We start from the raw sequence: 24,617 nt of genomic DNA, 5'->3' as shown, positions 1-24,617 counted from the left end.
GACCACACCACCCTACACGGGACAGACTAACTGCGTGTTTACAGGAGCGTCTCCCCAAGGAACGCTTTTGTTGAAGAAAAGGCAAAAAACTGCTCACAGGACAGAAATTTCACCGCGTCTTATGATGCCCATTTGCACAACGCCTATCGGCAGTGGAGTACTGCGTACATAAAGCAGACGACACCGTCGGCCCCGTCGTCTGCTACAGAACATCTTGTGGCTAAGCAGCACGATGGTTGGAAAAGCACAAAAAGACATGACGTTGGACGCTTCAGCTCACGTGGCAGCGGAAAGCCATGACGTTTTGCGCATCTTTCGTTCCAGCATCTCGGGGAATGTCGATTGTGTGGCGAATACGGTAAAGGGAAAGTAGCGTAATTGAAATACGCATGTAAATATGTCGGCCAGGAGCGTTTGAATACGAACAACTCCCGGCTGCGAGCTCTTTCGCTCTGATTCGACCTATTTCCAGAGATATCAGGGCCGCACCCAAGGGAAAGAGAAAGCAGAACCTTCTCCCCAGCTCGCGTGACGTTCCCGTGACGTTCTCGTCGGGATGGTCACGTGTAAGCGTCCTCTCCACACACAAGCAAGGTGAATGGGTACGCCCTCGTGTCGTCACGGTGACGAAGCGCACCGTCTCTCTGCGCGGGAATTTCAAACCATAGGTTCCAATGATTTGTGATGCCCATATGAAATGATACTGCCCATGTCGGCGAAAACTGAAGCATGAATGGGCCAGTGGAAGTAATGAGAGCTTCGTGTTCGCATGCCTGCTGTGCCTAAATGGCATGGTATGTGGAGGCAAATACACACAAAAAGGGACTGACTTTCCATCTCCATGTAGAAACATAAATACTATGTATTTTCAAGTATTGGCAGCAAAGTTAGAAACTCACAGTTCACACTATGCCAAAGTATGCTTTCTGCACTATGAAATGCAGCATGAATATAATCACGAAGCGAATTCAGCGACCTTGTTGTTTTCCACACACAAAGTGTATTTTAAGGAAGTTCTGCACTCTGTTTCCCATACACTGTCATTCAAAATTAATTCACAACGTATTACGCCATTCTTTTGCATACCTGACCGATGTAAGACCGTATGCGAGGGACGTACCATATTGATTTACACTTTCGAAGCAGCTGCTACCCGTACGCAGCTGGGCGAGGGGCTGGAAAAACAGCCGTACCTCAACGGAGAAGGGCAGTAGTTCCGAAATGAAAGTGACTGCAACAAAAGCAACAACCATCGTCCAGATGGAGTATGTCCATCTGGAGAACTGGTGCACTACATTGTCAAAAACCCTAGGCGGCCACAAGACCTGTCAGAAACACATTACGTTGGCTCATGCGTAAGTTCCTTAAAATGAGAAAGATCGTTGTTCGATGGGTGTCGAAGCCCTCGACTACAGCCAGTGGGTACGTGCGGCAATCTCCTGCAATGCAATCGTGATGCCAGTAAAAACGACTGGGTCGAGGATGTCATTCCACAGTTATTGATTGGCTGGACGCAGTTGCCAAGAGGTGGTACGACACACAGCTAAGAAATGGTTGTGGCAGGTCATGGAAAGGTCACCATGCTGGTGGCACAAGCACATTTGGCTTCAAGGGGATTGCATCCAGAGGGTTGACGCATCTACCCACAGCGAAGTGGCTGGCACATGCAGGGAGAAAAAACTAATGTATAAAAAATGTTATGTGTAAAAAATAATAAAGCGTAAATAAATATGGCACGCCCATGTAGGTGGCGCTGACTGATGCAAATGTATGTGAAACCCTAAAGCTTGCTGGGCACTGAACACGCAATTTGGGAAACCCTGTTTCCAAGACTTCTGAAAGTGATTCGCATGTGATGCCGCACAAAATAGCACAAATGCAGGCATGCTGATAGCTGTCTGCTGCCACAATGCCTTTTCGTAACACAGCTCCGTGGCAAATCCTATAGGAAAAGCTAGCACAGCACAAATGCAGGCATGCTGATAGATGTATGCTGCCACACAGCCTTTTCGTAACACAGCTCCGTGGCAAGTCCTGCAAGAAAGGCTAGCACAGCACAATGTATTTTGTTAGCTTCAAACAACTTCCGAAAAATGTTTACTCCACACTATACCTAGAGCTGCAACCATTCCGGTTACTTCGACAAATTTGGATACAATTGTGAATTGGTTCTATAAATGAAACACCCTCTAATGAGACAGTATGTAGACAATGAATGCATTATGGATTTGCAGGACAACAAGGTACACATTTCCAAAGTGTGGCATTATAAACCAAAAAGTAAAATACATCGATGTATATATGCCTATTTTATGTACTACTATACACAAATTAAGCCAGTCTACGGGCGCTCCTGCAACCCACCCAAAAATAATGTATTTTGGCAAAAACACAACAACCAAGCCATGTGAAAGTTATGCTCTGAAATCTGAAAACCTTGCCAGCACAATCATTCGCAACAATACATACTTTCATGCAGTGCGTTATCCAAAACCGCAAGCACTGGGGTAGTGACGTTAAAGTTGTAACAGCTTTATTTTTCTTCACCAATATACGTGTCCAATGCTGATATAACAAAATCCCCTCCTCCCCCTCCCATAACAGATGCGCAGGAAAGAAGAGGAGGGGCGTCACCAAACATTACGGAGACTATACAAGCTGAATAAATCGCAGCTGCACTGTCACTTAACTTCGCAAATTGTGACATGTCTTCACCATGCGCGTTTTTACCTGGAACCAGAGACAGCCCGACTAGTACACCGACGAGTGTCAGCGTGAACAAAACAACATAGGAGATACACGGCCAATCACAGAGTGCCGTCAAAGACTCTGCTATGTTCCAGTTGAGCTGTACCTAAGCATATAGAACACAGTACTTTTCAAGGACGTTCAAAATGCTTATCGTTCTCTATGAGAAAGTCAGTTTGCAATGCATTAAAAACGTAGGAGATGCCTGCAGACCATTTCAACTCCTGAAATTTGAACAGTGCGTATTTCTTCCACAAATGCAACTGTACAAGCAGCACTCACATAGATGGAAAACTGACAGCGGTATACTTCAGCTGCTACACACACAGTGAAGGGGGCAGTATCAAATCTGTGACCAGATGCAGACTCTCTTGTCCTTGTCCGTGCTGACAATATAATCTCCGCTGGGGCTCCAGGAACAGGCGAGGATGGCTGAACTGAAAAAGTGGTGACGGCCGCCATTCATTCTCACTCAAATCACGTGCACTTAGCAGAGAAAGACATAATTTTCCGTTCTGTTGTCTCCTTGTCTTTTGTACCGCCCTTTTACAGATTTGTCCAATCATTGCGGGAGATCTTTTGAGGAGACCACTCAGAGGCCTCTCTGCATTGCCACACTTATGGAGAAGGAGAGGGATGCATAAACTGTGGTTCCTTTCATTCGTAAATCACGGACGACGCAACCGATGAATCCTGCTCCACTTGCGTTAGAGCCGAGGTAACGGCACGGGGACAAATTTTTGCACTTTAATGCCCCTTTAAAGTGGCACAGAAGTCATTTTTAACACCCAGTTTTCTTCCTATAAAATTGTTAAGTAGGCCAGTAAGATGCACCACGCGACGTAATTTACACCACAGAGTCATAATTATCGCAGAAATTGAATTTAAAATACGCCGCAAAAAGCGACCGTGCGCAACGGTGGTGAAGAGCAGTACCAGCCTGTGATCTGCCTGGAACCTCGCGCTGACGCTACAAGGAGAACGCTCGCTGATTGGCCTAGAGAAATGTCGTCTGGTACTCCGCTGTCGTCTGCTACTCGGCTGTTTCGGGGTTCTGATAAAGCCTTTCTCCTTGCTCGGTAATGCTTCGGCCGCTCCTTCTATCCCCAATTCTCCGGGAAAACTGGCAAAACAGGTTTACGGCGGCAAAGGGACAAGGCGTCGACCCCCATTGACTGGCAAACCAGAACGAGTCTCCTTATACCGTCATCGGTGACGTTGCATCATACCTCCTCATCCTCGTTATAGCTGGAGTGGCGAGTTAAGGGTGAACGCGCGGAGCTACGTTTATGGGAGTTTTTTTTCTGGGAAACAAATTGCACACATCAAAACCTTTCGCACTATTCGGTATAATGACACACACACTTTCATCAGAGGTTTTAATCTGAAAATTTTTTGGATGGCCCTCTGTACTCCTTTAATGTCGGAGGCGATGCCACAAAAATTCACTCAGTTCATCCGCGCTGATTCATCCGCATTCCGCATCCAGTTCGAAAAGGTACAAGCCGTGGTACGACATGCTCAGAATCATAATCTGTCTACGTTCAGACAGTTTAGCAGATCTGTAATGTCCCATCAATATAAACTAATTCCATTTTGCTCACCTAATTTCTTTGAGCTTTTTCTCGAGCTTCCCTGTAGTGGTGTTCCAAACAAAGAGTGTACCGTCTTGTGAGCCGACAGTGATGTAACCTCCATCTGGACTGAACCTGGCCCTTGTAAAGTCACAGGCTACCTTGAAATTCTCATCCCTGGAACCAGAGTGCCATGTTTTTTTCACTGTTGGATATGTGCGTAACTTGCGTCTTTCTGATTGTTTATGCAGCTGCCACTTACAAAATTTTTATACCTTTACGGTTTGGTCTAGGGATAGATTATTTTAATTAATATAACTGATTTATTCTTACTTTTAATTAATCATTAATTGATGTCAACCATAAAATAAAATAAGTTCCACTTAAATAATTAATAAAATAGCTACTCAATCAAACTAAAATCATTAAATTTAATATATCAAATTATATTCAGTATTACAAAACACATCATATATTAAGTGAAACATGAATTATTAAATACTTAAATTAGATTAAGAATCCTTTAGAAAACCAAAAAGAAAAAACAACGACGACTTTATTTTGAGACGACCAATGGGGAGTTTCATCAAACTGATAAAACGACCTTCAACCGCCTTTGAAAGGCTGAGCCCACACCTGCGGCAAGCAAATTTGTGGGACCATGCATGTTATGACACTTCAAGACATGTTTCGACCTGCAACAGAAAGGGCCTTACAAACTATTATCAGATTCCCCAGCCCTTTTGATATTTTAACTGGACTTCAAGCACAGCTTGGGGCTGTGTTCACCATGAACGGCTTGGCAGGATAACTTTGAGAAGAATGAGCATGTGGAACGTAATCCTTACACTTTGCGACCAGGAATTTTTTGTTACCACGACGACACTCTGAAAATTGAATTAGGTTATTTTGGCCAATCATCGAATAACAGTTGTTCAACGGTCACAAAAGGAGCGCCCAGGGTGCCTCGCATATCAAGTTACAGCACAGCAAATTGTGACTTCTAACTGCATTTCCGTTTGTATTGGAGACTGAGGTAGCAAACAATCTCGCATGAACCGGTCATTTTGGAACAGGTTAAGATAAGATAAGGTTAGGTTAGGTTGGGTTGGGTTAGGTTGGGTTGGGTAAGGGGCAGTATACAGGTTAAGGTTAAGGTTGGACTTAAGATAGATGGATAAGATAGATGAAAAACGGTCAGTCTCGAACTCTCGATGCTTTGAAACCCGTTTTGAAACGGTAAGCAAAATTTTCTAAATCGGTTCAGTTCCGGCAAAAAATAATGGTTCGTTCCAGTTTTCGGTTCCGGTTCTGGTTCGGTTCGATGGTCTGGTGAGGGTAGCCTTGGAGTCAGTACCCACTTGCAAGAACGTTGAGGAGATTCCTCAGTGGTGCCCTCAGTAGCTTTGGGTGCTCTATGCACGAGAGGCATTGAGGACTGTAGCGCGACAGAGTACGACCAAAGCCACCGAGGGCACCGCTGAAGAACCTCTTCAACGTTCGTACCAAGCGGGCCTAGCTCTCGCTATATTATGCAACGTTGTCAAACAGTTAAGGGAGCAACGAGGTGTCATTCAACATGCCTCAAAACCTTAACGGAAAGTAACTCTTAGAAACCCTGTTTGATTCGTCAGGCTCTCCATCAGGAGGCACCACGCAAAGTATGTTTGTGCTGCAGAGTATTGTCTCTGCACCATCAAATCTACAAAATACCCAAAATATTTTTAAAAAGAGGCCACGGACAGCCCTCGCGTAATTTGACAGGTCCCAATGCCTTCCTTCCTTTGTTTCGTTCTTCTCAGCTCATGCTGTGCAAGTCTGCATCACCAGTCCCACGATCGGCCCATCCAGGGGGATACGCCATGTACCCTCCTCCTTCCCTCATCCTCAGATGTGCCTAGGGCTGTGCGAATATTCGAAATATTCGATATTTGTACCGAGTAACGGTACCGCGCTATTCGTATTCGAGCCGAATAACATTTTATCGAATATACTCGAACATATTCGAAATGATTCTGCAAGCTGGCTTCACCTCATGCCTCTGCGCGTTGGGCGAAGCCTACTTTACATTTCTGCGACTCAAGTATATCTTGCAAGGTGGCTTCACCTCATACCTCTGAGTGTTAGGTGTAGCATACTTTACACTTTGGCACTTGCGGACATAAACAAAATACAGAAGCCGACACTGAAGATTTTTGTTTAAGTTTAATTTGTACAAGCTTTCGCGTGGAGGTCCACGCTTCCTCAGGCACTTGCGGACCTGAATATATACTGCAAGTTGGCTTCGCCTCATGTCTCCGAGCGTCAGGCGAAGCCTGGTTTACACTTCTGCCACTGCTGCCAGGTTGCAGGCATGGTTTCGAAGTGCGATTTGAGGGATTACCGAAAATTGCCACTTTTGAGAAATATTTTAGCAAATGTTGGCAGGGAAGTTTAAGCTAGTTTAATTATTTTGAGCTTTAGCTGGACCAGCTATGACACCATAGAAAAAGGGATTTCATCACACTATGTCAACTATGTTATGTCTGGGTTCTAGATTCCATCCAGAATTACAATTTTCAGGACAATTCTAGCACAAATGTATTCATCAATGAAATATGTGAAACACAAATTGATCCTGCTTTTCGTTTTCAGGGTGAGGGCAGTACCACTTTTGAAATGTGATGTGGCCAAGCTATCGCTTGTCCCATCCTACAGTTGGCAATACGAATGAAATACGTCGAACACAAATTAAAGGTAACATTTAGAGGGGGTGTGCAAACACTTGCCCTTACAAAACGATGGCAAGTTTGAGTGTCCTGGTGTAGCAAAGCTAGCCAGGACATAGTTAGCAGTCAGAGTCTCACAAGTTACAACTGAGCACCTGGTTTCAATGCAGGCTTTTGCTTACTATTCAGCAATAAGCACACACTAGTGCGTGGTATTTCACATTATTGAATTCGCTACTATTCGAAGATTTTGCTATTCGATTCGCATTTGATTCAAACCTAAAAATCACTATTCGCACAGCCCTAGATGTGCCCTTTACATCGAGTTTTCAATTTTCGAAAGGCATGCAAAGCAGGGGGTCCTCGTGCGCGATGCAGGTCACCTGCGGTCGTCATTCCTTCGGAGGAGCTCATTGTATTCGTTGCAGAACGTGACGCAGCCAAAAAAAATTAGTGAAGGGCGGTCAGCTTCAGCCTTTTTCTTTTTAATGATATAGCACTGTGAGGAATTGTTCAAGTTGCATGAAACATGCTCTGACTTGAGTTCACATTCATCCGCTATCCGGCGAAGGCTTTCACTAAGCTTATGATGCTGCTGCACTCACCCGTAACTATACAGGACCTGATTCATCCGCACGTCCAACAGTTTGAGACTGTCGTCCCTTACGCAGGCGAGCAACTGGTTGCGGTCGGGCGACAGGTCCAGGGATGTGATTTTTCCTGGTAGCACTATTTCGTTGGCACTTGCTTCAGACCGGGTGTCCCAAAAACGAATGCGTTTATCAAAGTGGCCGCTGATCAAGTTGGTTCCTGCTCCATCACTAGAAACAAGGTCATTACAGGAGGATCCAGCAAAGATTGTCCGGACGCCTGGAACGAAAAGTCAAGTCCTTCAGTGGCGAATTCTGCAGCGATATGTCAGTATTTTTTTTTTATGCCGCTAGGTTTTGCAGGATCTCAATGTTGCACTTCCAGTACAAAGTCCACGAAATATCCACAGATTTCTTTCAAAATATTCTGCACGACATTGTGTCTTGCTTCTTTAGACAGCTGACACTTATGCAAGCCATAGTAACCTGCTACAGTGAGGCATATGGACACAGCCGTTTTAAGGGTGAGGCAGGAGGAGCAACAGCATGGGGCATTCCCCTAGAGTGGACGCCAGGTCACATTTTTTAAATGTAAAATTTATTATTAACATTAATTATTAATATAACCTTTATTAATTATTTATATTTATACTAACTACAGTCAAACTCCTTTACAACGAAACTCAGGGGACAGCAAAAAAATTCACAGTAAAGGTATTTTCGTTAAAAAGGATGTCCATTATTGGACCTATAGGGCTCCAGCGGGACCGCAAAAAAATTTGCTGTAGTGGTATTTTCGTTAAAAAAGTGTTCGCTATAAAGGAGTTTGACTGTAACACTAATATAAACTACCCAGATGCTCCTGTGTGAATTTTATTCCGACTAACTCCGTCACGGGCTTGACATCATTTTTATATTTATTCTATTTACATATTAATATTTATAAAAAATTAATACTTAATATTAAATAACAAATAAATATTAAATAAAGTGTAAATTATTAATACTGATATTATACAATATATGAATCAATAATATTGATTCGTATATTGCAAATATTGATATGTAAATTAATTTTTATAACAATCAAATTCCAATTTTGAATAGTGGCTTTACTTTTTGCTATTTTGCTTTAGTTCACTTAGAATATCTTGGCAGGGCATTGCACTGCAGACCATTTATGCAGCAAAGTAAATAAACCGTTACATGTGGGTAGCTAAAGCATTCATCTGTGAATTCGAGGCGTCATTTTCCCACCCTGGCTATTGTTCTGCAATCCTTTTAGTCGGCGCTTGAGAGGGGTGTTGGACTTCGCACTCATACTGACCCAGGCGGAAATTTACCTCGAAATGGCTCTGCGTATCAATCTTATCACTCCAACAGTTGCGTGCAAAACCATGGTCAGAAACCTAATCAATCACAAACTCACATGCACGGCTCCGTAGATCCCAAATCTTGAGAGTTCTGTCATGACTTCCCGAGGCTACTTTACTGGATTCTCCAAGAAATTTGGCAGCTAAAACTTTTCCACTGTGTCCTGTCAATGTGTGCTAGATGAAACAAAAAAAGAAAAAAGGGAAAGTTCTTCTTTACTGGTTGTATTTTGTATTAAATTAATTAAAATTAAGTTAATTAAAACACAGAACTTCAAATTATTTTAAATAAAAATCATTCAATCGAAATAGTATTAAATTAGTCCGATTCGGTTGTATCTTGCAAATGCTCTATCTCAAGCTGAAGTTATTACATGCCAGTCTAGTGGGTCTGCCATCAAAATGAACGAGACGAAGAATTTCAATACATATATAAATTCATAAATTCAATACATATATTTGGTAATACATCTTATCAGTAAAAACAACGAGAAATTAATGCCCCATTTAATCAAAATTCGATAGAATCACTTGTAGTACATGGCAAAAGTCTCTTACAGTTAAATACATGTGATCACATATTTTTATGTACTGACATGGTTACCAAAACACACTGTATAAGTAACTACACGGGGTGTTTGCTCTAACGTGTCCAGAAATTGTATTTAAAGCCAGCGATAAAAGAAAAGCAAGTGGTACTTCGGTGGTACTCAGTACTTCGGTGGTACTCCGTTACCAGAGTAAGAAACAGGCACTGCTTCACTAGCAGCACCTGTTTCTTAGTCAGGTAGCTGAAAAGTAATTGCCATTTCTCTTTTATCACTCGCTTCAAATAAAATTTCTGGGCACGTCAGAGAAAACACCCTGCATATGTGGGCGTACAGAAGAGCGTATACGAAGCTAAAAGTGTATTCACATGTGCACATTCCTACAGAATATTCTAGTGGAAGGAAAAGCTGTTCACAGAGCGGAAGTGCTGCCGTGTCTTATGTCGAGCACTCGTATGGTGCTGAAATATCTGTAGTGGCGTACAGCATGTGTAGCAACAAACTATCTTGTGGCTGAGCCGCAGGATATTCCCCATGGGTGGGGGGCATAAAAAAAACGTAACATTGAGTGCCCACGCTGATGTGGCGACAGAAAGCTAATCATGCATCTTCCGCTTGAGTATTCTGGGTAATGTCACTCGTAACACTAATAGCACACAGTGAAATAGCTGTGCATGCGCAACACATGCACCATTACCCGTAGCCGTTGGTCACAGATGGTCCACACACGGCTTGCAAAATCATTGGAGGCACCCAAGACCAAGTTTTCCTGCAACACAGCATAAATTACATATGGAGCTTTGTGTTTTTGGGTTCAACATAGTATAAACCCCTTTTGTTATCCCCCGATCTGCATCGTCGTCACTTCGGGTAAAACCCGAAAAAAGAAAAAAAAAATGAAATGAACTTGTTAGAGTGCAAATTCAGCTACTAATACAGGTACTTTGAGGGCACTAAGCACTGCACATTAAAGACAGCTGCCCGGCATCATGTGCTCATCCGAAACGCAAGCCGATCAGTTTTGTTATTTTCCACCCAGTAGGTACCCACACACATAGCCCGATTTTACAGCTCCTGAAACATGCTATTCAAGTGGGTCAACTGTCTGCGCAGCTCTCCTGCTCCCACTCTCCCCTATTGACCGTGGAACGACCGTATTGGTCCCTCTCCCAAAGCAGTAACAGCAAACAGCACAAGGTTACGAGGTGCACGTGGCTCCTCCTGTGGACCCACGCCAAGAAATAGGCCGTTCTACGAGTACTTCCTTATCACTGTCTCGTGAGTGGACAGACACTTTGTTACATGGTTTCTCCAAACTTTCCCTCTCCCCTGCACAGGGGCAAACTATCGTAGCACATAAAATCAAATTTTTAATACCAATACCAATATAATTACACTACCACTTTTTAATACCAATAATTCAAATACCATCAAACCCGAAACCACAATGGTCTAATTATGTATGAGATAGGATGACAGTGTGTACAGGTGACAGACTGCTCCATAGCTCAAGCAAAGGCGATAAACGAGAGTTAAGTAACCTGCTGCAAATGCTATCATTAGGGTCTACACCCCTTATCTTGCATTGGAATTGTTGCACGGCCATTTCCATCTTAATATTGGTTTAAAATGAGCTTCAGCCGTGTTATAATCACCACAAGCTGCAACTGTTCATGATGCAGTGTGACACAGTCAATCATACTTACTTCAGTGTCAATGTCTATTGACATCACAGCTGCATTGCTTCCTCCTAACGATCCCTTTAACAAGGCCTGATCTAAAATGAAGTAAATATCTGTCAATACTAGTATTTTTCATAGCACTGTAGTGCTTGAATAATTGCAGAAGGGCTTCTGCTGTAAGAGAGTAATTACAGCAAGCTAGCAGACAGGCTTTACTAATGCCTGTCACTGTACAATTTACATTACAGCCTTTCCTAGTATAATAGTCTACACATTGATGCAATTACGTTCGGAGGACGAACCTCTCGTGAACTCCCAGATCTTGACTTTTCTGTCCCCCCCTCCAGTGCAGATCATTCTTCCTGAAGGGGTAAACCTTGCAGCATTAACCTCTCCATCATGGGCTTCCTGAAAAATCAGGTGGTACACATCCATGACCAATGACCAATCTGTTGCAGAAACAGACAAAGACAGTGTGCATGACAAAGTTTGGGATCATATCTTTGTTTATGACATAGTAAATATGCAATTGGGGGGTTGCCACACCCTATGTTATAGTCAGTACCGTGAGCTGACGCTTTAAATGCAATATGTTTAGCGTGACTTGAGGTTCCACATTTTTCTTTTTTTGCAAATTGCTGAGATGAGACATCATTGGAGTTTGTGATTACAGCAATATTTTTGGACTTGTAAATATAAAAGTGATACAGATGCAATTGTTCGAACGCTGAGCTTTCCCGATAAATCTGAGCCCTAGAGATTTTAGTGGCAGGTGTTTTTTTCAGGTAAATCCAAATGTCCAGAACCCTGCAGGAAACTCACGAGTACAGCTTGGGACAAAAGTTTACGGAACATAGCACTGGCGTATTTCATCATCAGAGGGGGCCCCTGCTAGATATCGGGAAGAGATCAAATAAGAAACAGGTGACCGGCTATCCTATTCATCTCTCCGTATCTATGTCCGCTCCTATTTGCCGTTAGGATGTCGCTCCAATGGAGAAATGCGACACCCCGGTGTTCCGTAAACTTTTGTCACAAGCTGTACATCCATGCTGTCAAGGCATTTTCTAGCACAATAGTAGCAATAATAGGCACAGTGCTGCCAGTCCCCCCTTTTAACTGCATTAAGTCCACCTTCTTTATGCCTTAACATGCACTGCATGCTCATGAGTGATTCAGTTACAAGAGCTACATGCTTACAAACTTGAGGAGCAGCTTGCTTGGTAAGAATGCCTGAACACAGAACGGAACAGTGCGTGAACTGAAACAGAAACAGAAACAGAAAGAGCTAAATATACATTGTAGTTATAACAATCATAAGAAAGCAATGAAACTGTCACTATCGGATCAGTCGATGAGATGAGACTAACTATTTTAGTATGCGACAATTCGCAGCAGTCCCACCCCAACTCGTTTGTCTTCCATTACTGTGCTCTAGGTTAGTAGGGCAAGTGTTCACCCCTTGTTCAGTAAGGTTGCGCTCACCTGTAATGTTGTTAAAGGGGCACTAAAGTGAAAACGTTTCTCCGTGCGGAAAGAAAGACGTCGTTACCTTGACACCAACTCAATAGGTGTCATACGGTGTCATACGGGAGTAATCGGTTGAGTCGTTCGCAATTTTCTGACAAAAGAACCTGCAATTTACGCTTTTCCGCTTGTCTCCATCTCAAGAAAGGAGCGGCCCGTCATTGGTTTCCCCGAAAGATTTGTCCAATCATTGCGGGAGACTGTTCGAGGGGACCAATGGCAGACCACTTTGCATTGTCACGGTTCTTGACAAGGAGAGGGAAAGTGTAAATAGCAGTTCCTTTCTGCTCATAACGAAGTCCCCTGGTTTTCTGCTGCGGCAAATTCAAAATTCTGCGGCACTGTTGTGTAAGTTCCGTGATTTTCTGCAGCACGGAGTCAACGGCTGCTTGGAAGGGGAAACACTTCATTTTATTGGATAATGCGGGAACAAAAAATATTTTATAAAATTAGATTCAAAGCACTGTTCTGGCTCAGCATTATATACATGATATCTTGTGTTCTCTGATGTGGTCTGACACCTGCAATCATTTTATACCTTCTATAGGATGCCTGTTACAGGAACTTCATAGGAAAGAGTTTACAAAACATGCCCTGGGGAAGTTACATCTTTAGGACACCCTTTTTTGTTCCTGGGCTGTAGGCATTATTTAAGAGTGGACTTTTTAAAGGCAACCTCCCAGACATCAAATCAAAATCCCCCCGTGCCACTGCTAAGCTGCACACAGGAGGGACACCGTCCCTTCCTCAGGTGAAGTATGCACAATAAACTTGGGCTAACTTAAGTTAACCCAAAGTTAAGTTAAGTTAAACTTGGGTTATCTTAAGCTAAACTACAATCTGTCTGTGTTGGTCCTGCAGCATGGGCAATTTCGTAACGCAGGCTCCAATTTTGTAAAGCAGGCTTCACCTGATGCAGGGAAGCGTCAGGTGAAGCCCGCTTTCGGGAGGTGTCGTTCATATTCGGCGAATAGTCGAATACATATTCGGAAACCCGAATATTAGGCATTCGATTCACGAATACTTCGAGTGATTGATATTCGATTCGAATTCAAGAACTCGAGTACCCGCACGCCCCTAAAAATACGGGATTCCGTGCCAAACGAAGGATTCCGCGATGAATTCCGGATTCCGTGAAATTGCGCGGAATCGCGGAAAACCCGGGGCCTTACTCATAACTCATGAAAGACGCAACGGATGAATCATGTTCCTCTTGCGTTTGTGTCAAGGTAACGTCATCTTCCATTCCGTGAGGAAAAAATTTTGCACTTTAGTGCACCTTGAAAAGGAAAGTTCGCTCTCCAAGCATCAACCTCTATTGGATTTTTGTTTCCACGGGCAATGTATTTTCTATTTTACTGAATCTCTGCTTTACTTTTCAACGACTTTAGCGATCGTTATCGATCTTTAAAGACCACTGCCCGCCCTCGTGACAAAACATATATATACATTAGAAAGTGGCCAATTTCGAACGAAAGGGCTCGCCGGGGAGTTGTTCGGAGTCGAACACTCCAGCCAGACATATCCATTTCACTAAGGAAGCTAAGCGGGGTAGTTGGTGCACATCCAAAACTTTTAAAGGACGAGTTTGGCTCAGTAGTGTAACTGAAATAAATATCCACCGGCAATCTACCTACTTCAGCCAAATTTCAGGACGAGGACAGAAGCACGGAGTCACAGTTGCTTGTGTATTGTGATTCATTCAGTGCACGTAATTTCTTTGACTGCTGTCACGTGCACAGTAAAGTTGTGAGTTCTGCCTGTGTTTGTGCATCCGTGTTTCTGTCCTCGTCCTGAAATTTGGCTGAAGGGGATTACCGATGGACATTTATTTTAGTTACACTACTGAGCCAAAGTCTTCCTCTAAAGGTTTTAGGGCTGTTCAAGTATCTTTGTCAGCTAGAGCTTGACAATCCGTAACAACAGTTTGCCTCTGCGTAGGGGATAGGGTCAAGCTTGGAGAAACCATGTGATGAAGTGTCTGTCGAATCACATGGCAGCACTAAAGGGGGGGGGGGGGGGGGGGTATTCGTAGGCCACGTGCACCTCACCTTGATATGTTGCCCCCTTATTTGGGAGAGAGACCAATGAGGTTTCTCCACGGGCAATAGGGGAAAGAGGGAAACTGGGGTGCTGCGCGGACAGCTGACGTACTTGCATAGAAGAACCGGAACAGCACAGTCTACTCAATTATACCTGCTTTTAATTTTCTGTTGTTTTCACTTACTCGAGAGAATATCTATGACTCACTTGTCTGTAGGGATGACAACAGGTTCCTTTGCAGCATCTTCCAACTCTTTTTTCAGTTTGGCATGCTTCATCCTGCAAGCATCACGCAAACAAGGCCACAGTGAGAAGTAGCAACCCACAGCACACAGGACGATGCAACTGAGGCACCCTCAGAAGTAGGCAGAGAACGACTTCTGTGCAGTAGAAGTCTTATATGGTGTCATCACACCAGGATGTGACATATCATTTCAAAAATGTTTGCTCGAGTTTTGTCCATGTCCTCTGGTTGTTCTTCAGGCTCTGGGGGAAATGTTGCCTGTTTCATCTACGCACCAGCTAGGTTGCCTTCTCTTACTTTGTTCATAACTGTTGCCTTGTGTTCTAGAGTTAAAGCTGGCAAAACGTGTCTTTACCTCCTGATTTGCATCATCGTCACTTTGCATAAAACCGGAAATTCCCAAAAACGAACTTGCCAAAGTGCCAGTACAGACATTGGAGAGCGCTGAGCATTCAAACTCAGCACTCGACATCGCGCCGTTCGTCTGAAGTGTTATTTATTGTTTTTTGTTGTTTTTATTATATCTGAAATGATTTATTTCCCACCTGATAGTTCAATTTTACCCTGTTTTACAACCCTGAAATAGAACCCGATTTTTTGCCCCCCCCCCCCCCCTCAATTTTCGAAAAACATGAATCCAGAAAACACAAAGGTTGAAAAATGACAAAAATGTTTGTCAAACATTTTTGGAACAGGTACTAGCTTGGTGTTCCAACATAACAAGCAAGAGGTGTGCGAATACTCTAAATAAATGTATTTTTATACATTTTTATTCGCGATATATTAATTTTCGCGAATCACGCATTCAGTCATTTGCGAACTTATTTGCGATTCAAGGGCTCTTTCCTTTCGCGGGATAAACGTCAATGTTCGCGAGTACAATTTTTCGCGATTTTTTAGCGGTCGCGAAATTCGCGAAAATTCATACATCGCTAATAAAAAACATTTACAGTGTTCCAAATTTCGAATAACATTTCGAATCACCCTATCACCCATTAATATTTCGAATAATGAATGATTCGAAGTGCTTTTCGAATCGAATCGCAAGGTTCGAAAAGCGTTCAGAAGTTCGAATTATTATTTGAATACCTCGCTCCGATGGAGGTCTAGACGTCTGCGCGTCTACTCTGTCGCAACTACGGTCTCCGTGTCGCGTGACGCAGTCACGTGGTGTCCCCGCCCGCGAAACAAACGCTGTGCGCAATCGGCGATACGATTTCGGCACGCAGCAGTATAGTTTCAGTTCGTCGAAGGTTCCTTTTAACGCTCGCTTTATGGAACTAGACACGGACGAATTGGACGGCACAATCCCAGGAACGGCTCCCCGAAAACGACGGATTTTTCTGTGGGATTTTTTCGAGCGGACAGCGTCAGGTGAAGACCTCACTACCACGACGCGCCTCTGCTGAATCACCTCAAACGCCATCCTGGTGCTACTTATAAATCATACGAGGAGAGACTACCGTCTGTCGACAGTAAAATCCAAAAAGCTGACTGCGTACCTACAAACCAAAACTGAAAGTCACAAACGCTCGTGCGAAGCTGCAGACAAAGAATGTTGCTTTGTTCATCGTCAAAAGGACTCCACTTACGTCTTTACTGACCCCATTCTTACTCTGTAGTCGAAGAACCTGGATTTTCCTATCTGATTGGGATTGCGGCACCGGAGTACGCCGTTCCGAGCAGGACCGATCGCGTTTTCGCGTTCAGTTATCCCCGACTTGTACGAACAGGAAGCGCAACGAGTCAAGTCCGAAGTCCAACGAGTGAAGTCCGAATTGCGCGACTGTTTCAACAACGGCACGGAGTGTTACTCCATGACTGTTTGGACTTCTACACAGCTACACAGAGACAGCTACGACGTGCCACTTGGTGGACCTGGACAACACTGCCCATAACTACACACTGGCTTGTAGGGGCGTAATACCCCCAGGGGCACAGCGCTGGCAAGTTACGCGTCTCTCTGCAAAGCGTCACTGCAGAATGGGATTTTCCAGGACACCTGCCTGTTTTTGTGCGGTCACGCAGTGAAAATCTTGGACCAGGATCCCTTGTTTTGCCCACACTCTGCAACACTGCGGATGCCAAAAGGCGGACGTCTGGCTTCAATTATCTTGGCATCCCAGCGAGATCTCTGGTTGGACTTTATAAGCGTAGCTCCCAGGTACAATCGCGTTTGAAGAGAGTACAAACAGACATGGGATGTGTGCCACTGGAACTTGTCCAAGATGTTTCCAAAAGATGGAACAGTGGATACATGATGATTTCACACCTCCTGGAGCTGCATTGAGCAATTTCACTGGATCTCTCAGAAAACGACTGCACTGACAACTTCAGCGGTGAGTGGTGCCAAATGTTGACAGTGACTCACGTGCTGAAGTGCATTGACGAGGCAACTACCGAAGCTTCCAGTGAGAGCCAGTCCCGCTTTCTCACTCGTTATACCACTAGTTCACTGCATGTCAGCACTCCAGTCAGGGAAGTCCCAAGAAGGTGGCACAGCATCATTTGCTGCAAACCTTTTGCATAGCATTGAGACCAGGTCTGCAGTCATCAAAATGAATGACACTTTTGTATTTGCAACGTTGGTAGACCCAAGATTCAAGAATGTCTGTTATACAACACAGTCAGAGAAACAATGGGCAAGAAAACTTTTGGAAGTGGCTGTAGAGAGGAGAGCTGGCTCACGCAATGAAAGTGCCAAAATCATCCGAGGAAGCTCCTTCTATCCACACGACCACCGTTGTCCAGGGGATATTTTGAAATGGTCAGAATATTTTTTTCTGAAACTGACATAAATGGGATGTCTTCTGGATGTCTGTTTGTGATGTTTGGTGGGACAATAAAGCCATACGTCGCACGGATGTCCTGTCATCATCGTGTGGCTCATATCTCTGACTGAATTTTTTCATCAGCACATCTCCGGAAGCTTCTTTGATGGATGTCCCTGGCCACATAGTATCTGCAGGATGTCTGGTCTCGGCAGTTGAATGAATTGTCCAAATCAGGTCCCTGACGGGATGTTAGAGGGAGCATTTATTGAGAGAGAGAGAGAAAAAGAGAAACATGTTATCGTGTAGCAGTTCCTGGCCCTGGCAAGTTCCTGGAAGCAGGTCTTGTAGCAATGCCGCACGGTGTCATACGTGCAGCGTGGTTGACGTTAAAACGTCAAAAACGTAGTGTCTGCCCCCATTTTGATGCGTACTTCAGAATCAAGTCTGCTGTACGGCTGCAGTCCCCTGCAGCATCTGTCAGTGTAGATTAACCTACACGTCCAAAACTGAGCATGGCTGGGAACTCCCTAATATCGCCATCTTGTCACCCGAACCAGCAGTAGCGGACGACGTAGCTGAACCGCAACCAGACGCCCCTTCCCATAATCCCCTCTTCTGCCCTCCCTCTTCCCACAATCCACCTCTGTTTAGCGGATTGAATATGATAGGCTCTCTTAGCGAATTGACCCGTGTACACCGGCGGATTCGTTTCGACAACTGGATATGATACGCCTGTGCTGTACTCATGTAAACACAGCTACTGAAGGCTGCTCATGTGACAGGTGTACTGGCCTCCTAGGGGCAGGGGGAGCCATCACATCATTCACATTCAAAGATACAGAAGCACAGCTATAGCTAGAGGACGGCGCGGTTGCGGGTGTACCCGCAGATCCATGCGGATATCCGCGCTAATCTCGAATTTGCTGGTAGAAAATGTGACTTGATGCGGGTCGCGGGTAAAGCTCGTGTCGTTCGGGTACCCGCACTGTACTCACGTTCACGCTTTTTCCGCAAAATAAACTCACAAAAGACCGGATTTCCAGTGCGTTTTGTGATAATTTGATGACCCTTGTCTCAACAATCACGTATTGCGCATTTGATGCACCAAATGCGAAGTGCGATTAGACGTCTACATACGCTTTCGTGTTTTTCGTCTTTGTGTTGCAGTACCCTAACTTGTCCAACCCGGATGCACGCCCCGATAATGCGGGTGCGGGAAGCCCCACCAACACTCATGCCGGTGCGGATTGGGGGGACCGTGTCTGCGGGCGCGGTGCGGGGTCTAGAATTACACGCCCGCGCAGACCTCTAGCTATAGACATTTGCGGAGATCCAGTTCCTACCTGAGCATCCTTTCATTTTCAGCATTGAGCTTATCTGCGTCACGGGACTTGAGTGCCATCCACCTAGTAATCAAATCCTGGTGTTCTCTTTCCAGGCGGAACATGCTGTTCTCCTTGCTGGCATATGCCAACTGAAGGGCAGAGTGCTCGTCACGTAATAGCTGGAACGACACGGTGCACAGTTCAAGGCCCCTTGTAAACGAGCAGTAAGGCATTAAAGGGACAGTCCAGAGCCGTCGAGTGATTGCAGTATGACACCTTTGTTTCGACTCTAAGTTACGTGCAGTTGCTGCTTGCAAAAACAACTTTATTACGAGATGACGAATGCGGAGTTTCATCACCAGGGGCGATACTCTACCCCCATTGTTCGTGGTGATGTGGGGAATGAAATAATGCGCCCCTTCACAATATGGATCGAAGTCCTATGGTATTCAGAAAGGTGAAGAGAGCTTCGAGGGCAGAGCGTTGGTGGGCTGGATGTGGCCAGGGACCAAGCAATTTTGTGAGAGAGAGAGGGCGAGAGTCTAGCTCGTTAAGGGATCCAGAGAGTACGGTTCAGGAAGGCTGGTAGTGGGGCAGTATGGTGCTTACAAAATTCCATGCAGCGGAGCGTTGTGGTTTTTCAACTGCCGTAAAAGCAGCTATTTCCGTTGTTTTAGTATGTGGATGGAGGCACGTTTGGGGGACATTTTGCAGGGAGCTAATTTTGCACGTCAAATTTTTACAAAAGCAATGTTAGAAATGTTTAAAAAAGCTGTTAAAATGTTGCAACGCGTGCTAAGAAAAGTTAAAATGCTGCAATAAACAGCATGCACTGAGACACTTTGAATTTTTTTATCTTATTTGTCGCAAATTCCAATGCCGGTATTTTTCTGTCACCGACACCTACATTTCGTTGGACTTTAATTTTGTGAAAAAACCGCAAACCTGAAATTCTCAAAAATTACATCTGCCCAAACATTAGTACTTTTACAGTACTTTTAGTGTGAGCTACTTTTATCGTTGCAGATGTTATGAGCGTGTGAGAACGAGATACTTGTCTTACAGGGATTTTTCAAGATAATGTAAAACATAATCGGCAAGTTTTGCCTCGAATCTTTGCCTTGATTGCTTGGGGGAATGAGAATTGGAAGCTACTGACAGCGATGTCACAGAACCAAACACTATCAAAGTTAATTCTAGAAATAATTGGCTAATTAAATTTAGTGGAAGTTTCTTGCACAAAGCAGGCGCCATAACTTTTTCAGCGTTGGTTTGCGTCGGGACTGTCCCTTCAATTATTATGCGTGAAAAGTGCAATATTCTCAACCTGGTTGGCATCTTGCATTTCTTGTAGGTCTTTCTGAGTTGCCTTCAAAGTTTCAGTCAGTGAGCTCACTTCCTGCTCTAGTTTTGCTATTCTGAAAGGTAAAGTTCCATATCAGTTTCATTTCATTTCATAGCAGACGACAATGGGATGGCAACACCATGTGACAATTTTTTACAAAGTGAACCTCTGGATGCAATATGAGCTATATATGTGAACTTCTCCCCTTTTCAATATTTTTGCCGCAATTTCATTTCATTTCATTTATTGTTCTCTCAGCCATTACAGAAGGGAGTATGACATATATCGTGCCCGAAAGAATGGAATGAAATTGGAATGGCATCTAGATACCTGTATGTACATGTCAAAGAAAATTTGACTGTATTGCAACTCGTTGACCCGTTACAGAAGTGTAAGAAATGGGAAATGTGTGTGTGTCAATGGGAGGGACAGCCCCTTTTTTTACGAGCTCATAAAAATCGTACAACTTAATGGCGGAATTTTTTTTTCACTTTATTGCCTCTTTAAAGTTTGTTACGATGAGGATGTGAATGATGACTTACACTGCAAATACGTTTTTCCTACACCGCATGACATTGGAAGCAGGGCTACTGGGTGTTTTAATGAGAACAACGTGTGCACTCTTCTGATACACCATATTGTGATCATCATCTGGGACATCATTCTCAAGTGTGCCCATCTAGGAACACAACAAGTTCGATGATGGGTGTTTCGCCACGCACAGGTGACTCACCCTACCTGGCATCACCACTGTTGAGCCAAGAAGGTCCACCAAGCCACCAAAATTATGCTAAAATTATGCACCCTAAAATGATGCTAACAGGACGTGCATGTAGAGTAGGTACATACGTGTATGCTACACATTTTCACTGGCATTATTCGACAAATGCCAGCTGCAACCACAATACCAAATGTTTGCTTAAGTTTTCTCGTTTTGCAGCTTTTTCAACTTATCCACTTAATGCACACAGAGGATCAATTTTTGAATCACCGAGGCAACTCCTCTGTGTCACTTTTTTCCTTTTCTTTTTGAAAAATCAAAATGTAGCTGAAAGGAAAAAAGATTCCAGGATCTCCAGGCAATTCAAATGAATGTGACATGACAGCTTTGACAAGACTTTGCCGTTTCCATAGACGACTTTAAAAAAATGTCTTAGACAGCGGAAACATCACTTCACTAAGTGTGTGGTTTCCTGAAGGGGACTCTCTCGATGGTGACTAAGTTTCAAATTTGTAAGCACTTTATTTGTTTAAATAGAAGTCTATTCTGGTACTTTAATGACAGGTCTCCGTGCATCGGGAAACAACATAAGCTTCCTACAGACCTTGTCGCGTTACTCTCAAACCACCAGTGTCCGTGCGCTGCTTAGCCTCGTTCCCAGCGACGACACAACAGGGGCGGACTGCCAAAATCGCTCTACCCATTGGGATGAATACTGGTGGCCGCCGTCTTTAATGAGTATGACTCACGATAACGTAATATTCCATATACTAACTAGTCATCCGGTAAATATCTGAGTAGCGTATCAACGTTCGAAAGGTCAAGGAAATAGAAGATTGCCTGCTCCCGCGTGCATTATGCACAGTTGTTCACGTGAGGAGTGCTGGCCGGTGCGGTATCTTTTCTACACCGGTTTCCGAGCGGGAGAAATTGAACGGGCACGAAATGAACACGAAAGGACACGAAAACGAACGAAAACACGCACGGGAAAATGAAGGAACTCGGCAGACGGCAGTCCACACGTGCACAGTTCCTGTGACTACCACGGGGTGGCAGCACTGATGGCAGCGCCCATTCCTTGAATCACGTTTTTGTATATTACATAGTTCCACACCATCATAATCTGATGGCAGCGATACACTGTGCGGTACTCGTACGGCAGACTGAAGATCGTTACGATTGCCCTTGGGAACCTCCTTGTACTATCTAATCACGTGGTACCAGAATCTTCAATGATGCGCATAAGATAGCTTTCTTTCAGATAAGTCCTTAGCGATGTCAATGAAACTACCGAAGGCCCAAGTCAGGCATTCCATTCCCAGAGCGGTATTGCTCTAATGCTTTGAAGCAAAGTTGGCTAATAACACATCTGCAACTGTTCAGCAAGTTTTCTTGCTTTACCGTGACACAGACGACTAACAGTGAAATCGGTGAAAACAGTGAAATAACCATATCTTACCTTGTATCTTTTTGCTGAAGGTGCCTTTCTTTCTCTTCGACTGCTACTTTTAAGTCTATCAGCTGCTGTGAGTGCTGTCAAATTATTAAAAGATACCATTAAGGAGGGCCACACAGCACGGTGAACTACTTCAGCAACAACATAGCAAAAAGAAGAAGAAAAAAAAAGGGAAGGTTTCGCATACTTCCGATTTACGACGAAGAAGCTCTGTCATCTCTTCCTGGAGTTGGAACACCTTATCTTCGAGTGCTGTTCTGGGTTTTCCAAGGCTGTTTTTAGGAGAGAAAAAAAAGCAAAATTAGGCTAGGTTTTGTGACAAAAAAAAAGAAAATGCCTTCTTTCATGGGTAGTAGCATTTTATAATCACTCGACAACCTGCGAACGCAGTTTCTAATATGTTTTACGGCCAATGCGGGTTCCTGTGCAGTTGCAAAGTCATTCAACACAGTGAATTCTTAACCGATTTTTACAAAAATGTGGTTTATTTTACACTTTGCACAATTCTCTGACCCGGCACAGGGGTGTCACATTTGTCGAGGTAACTGCAAACGTGCTATTGCCCTTGCAAAAAAAAAAAAGAAAAGGTGCAGGAAAGCGGAGTAAGCCCAGTTCTTAACATTTTCGTATGCCTCACAAGAAAAAAGTAGAATGCAAGCAAAAAACATGCGCATGCAAACTGTACACTCTGGGTATTTCTATAAGGCCAGATGTGAGGAATAAACATATTAATAAATACCAGCAATTGACCGCTAAAAAGATGTTGCCTCAATCTGGGGGTTTCACAGCTGAACTAGCAACACACATGGGAACCCGTGAAGATTTTTGTAACTAGTGTAACTTGAACACAAAAATGCATGTTTTTGTTGTGCAAAGTTTTGATCAATTTATATTGATGATTCAAATTTCAAGTGATTCATACGAAGTTCCACAATATTGTTCGTCTGCGCCAGAGAACCTGTCTGAGAGCTGCATATTTATTTTCCTGCACTTCTGAGTACTGCAACAACTTTCATAGCAAGTAACATGGTCATGGTTTCTGTAGTTTGTTGTTCTTTCTGTATTGTGTGCTAACTTCACACCTCGACTCAGGATGTGTTTGAAGTTGCAGGTTTTCTTGCTGTAGCCGTTCTTTCTGCACTGTAAGTTGCACATTTTCTCCCTTTAGAACGTCGACCCGGTCAAACAGGTGTGAGCCTGCAACATACAAAATGAGTATCAATACAAACTCCACAAAATCGGGCTAATTTGTTATCGTGCTCAGCTTCGATGGGACCGGGGAGAAAAGCGTGTGTGCAAACCGAAATCAACAGGTAACAGCAACAACTCGTGTATGGCAAGAACCCAGAATGTAAATAACATGACCACTCACTAAATGCTACGAGGTCCTCAAATTGTTTGCATTCGATGTTCTTCCTTTCCTGAAGAGATTTTAAAATGTCACTACGCCACTGTGCACCTCCGCTTTCGTAGGCTGCCATACCCGTCAGCTATATTCACATAGTTATATCGAGCTTCACTATAAAAGTTCTTGCATAACTTCAAGTTCAAGACACTGGCACACCACTTTGAAGGGGGTCAACATGTAACATAGCTGATACAGCACGTAACCGTGTGTTGGTTACATTTATTTCCGTCTCATTGGCACACCAATATGTTTGCAGAAATGCGAATTTGCATCTGCCATCGCGATGCAAGAATAGCAATGGTACGGACGTACGGGCGTGAGCAGACCGAGCATTGTCATTATCACATGATGTAAATAAATGCAGCAGCTGATTTGAACGGCACAGTGTACTGTCTTTAGATTTACTAGTTTGTTGACTTTTTACGTTTTGTTCGATGTTATATTAAGACACTTGTTACGTGCACACCAACTGGACATGCTGATGGTGACGAGCTGACGATAATTTGGCTTCGCAAAGCCGCAAAGCGACAATTGTCAACACTTAGTCTGGC

At 43.8% G+C, this 24,617-nt stretch overlaps 1 protein-coding gene across 2 annotated transcripts; it reads right to left on the bottom strand.

The window, feature by feature from the left end:
• Positions 1-838: 838 nt before the first annotated feature.
• LOC135366713 (autophagy-related protein 16-1-like) lies at positions 839-24,538 on the bottom strand. 2 transcript variants are annotated; one of them, XR_010414271.1, is made up of 16 exons: positions 24,031-24,538; positions 23,741-23,855; positions 22,846-22,930; positions 22,662-22,735; positions 20,464-20,554; positions 19,155-19,315; positions 15,001-15,072; positions 12,424-12,484; positions 11,526-11,631; positions 11,248-11,318; positions 10,239-10,310; positions 9,050-9,170; positions 7,636-7,900; positions 4,353-4,499; positions 3,031-3,185; positions 839-1,657 (listed from the first exon to the last, which is right to left on the bottom strand). XR_010414271.1 is itself a non-coding variant. In XM_064599542.1 (15 exons), exons 1-15 carry the CDS (start codon positions 24,137-24,139, stop codon positions 3,092-3,094), a joined length of 1,644 nt encoding a protein of 547 aa, XP_064455612.1. In that variant the 5' UTR covers positions 24,140-24,537; the 3' UTR covers positions 839-3,091. The 2 variants fall into 2 exon arrangements, 1 of the variants encoding a protein (XP_064455612.1); XM_064599542.1 differs by having other exon boundaries at positions 839-3,185; positions 24,031-24,537.
• Between the last annotated feature and the right edge of the window lie 79 nt (positions 24,539-24,617).

Source organism: Ornithodoros turicata, chromosome 8 (assembly GCF_037126465.1).
Source record: "Ornithodoros turicata isolate Travis chromosome 8, ASM3712646v1, whole genome shotgun sequence".
Lineage (NCBI taxonomy): Eukaryota > Metazoa > Arthropoda > Arachnida > Ixodida > Argasidae > Ornithodoros > Ornithodoros turicata.
Note: the sequence above shows the minus strand (reverse complement) of the source record. Positions and strands in the feature narration are given on the sequence as shown.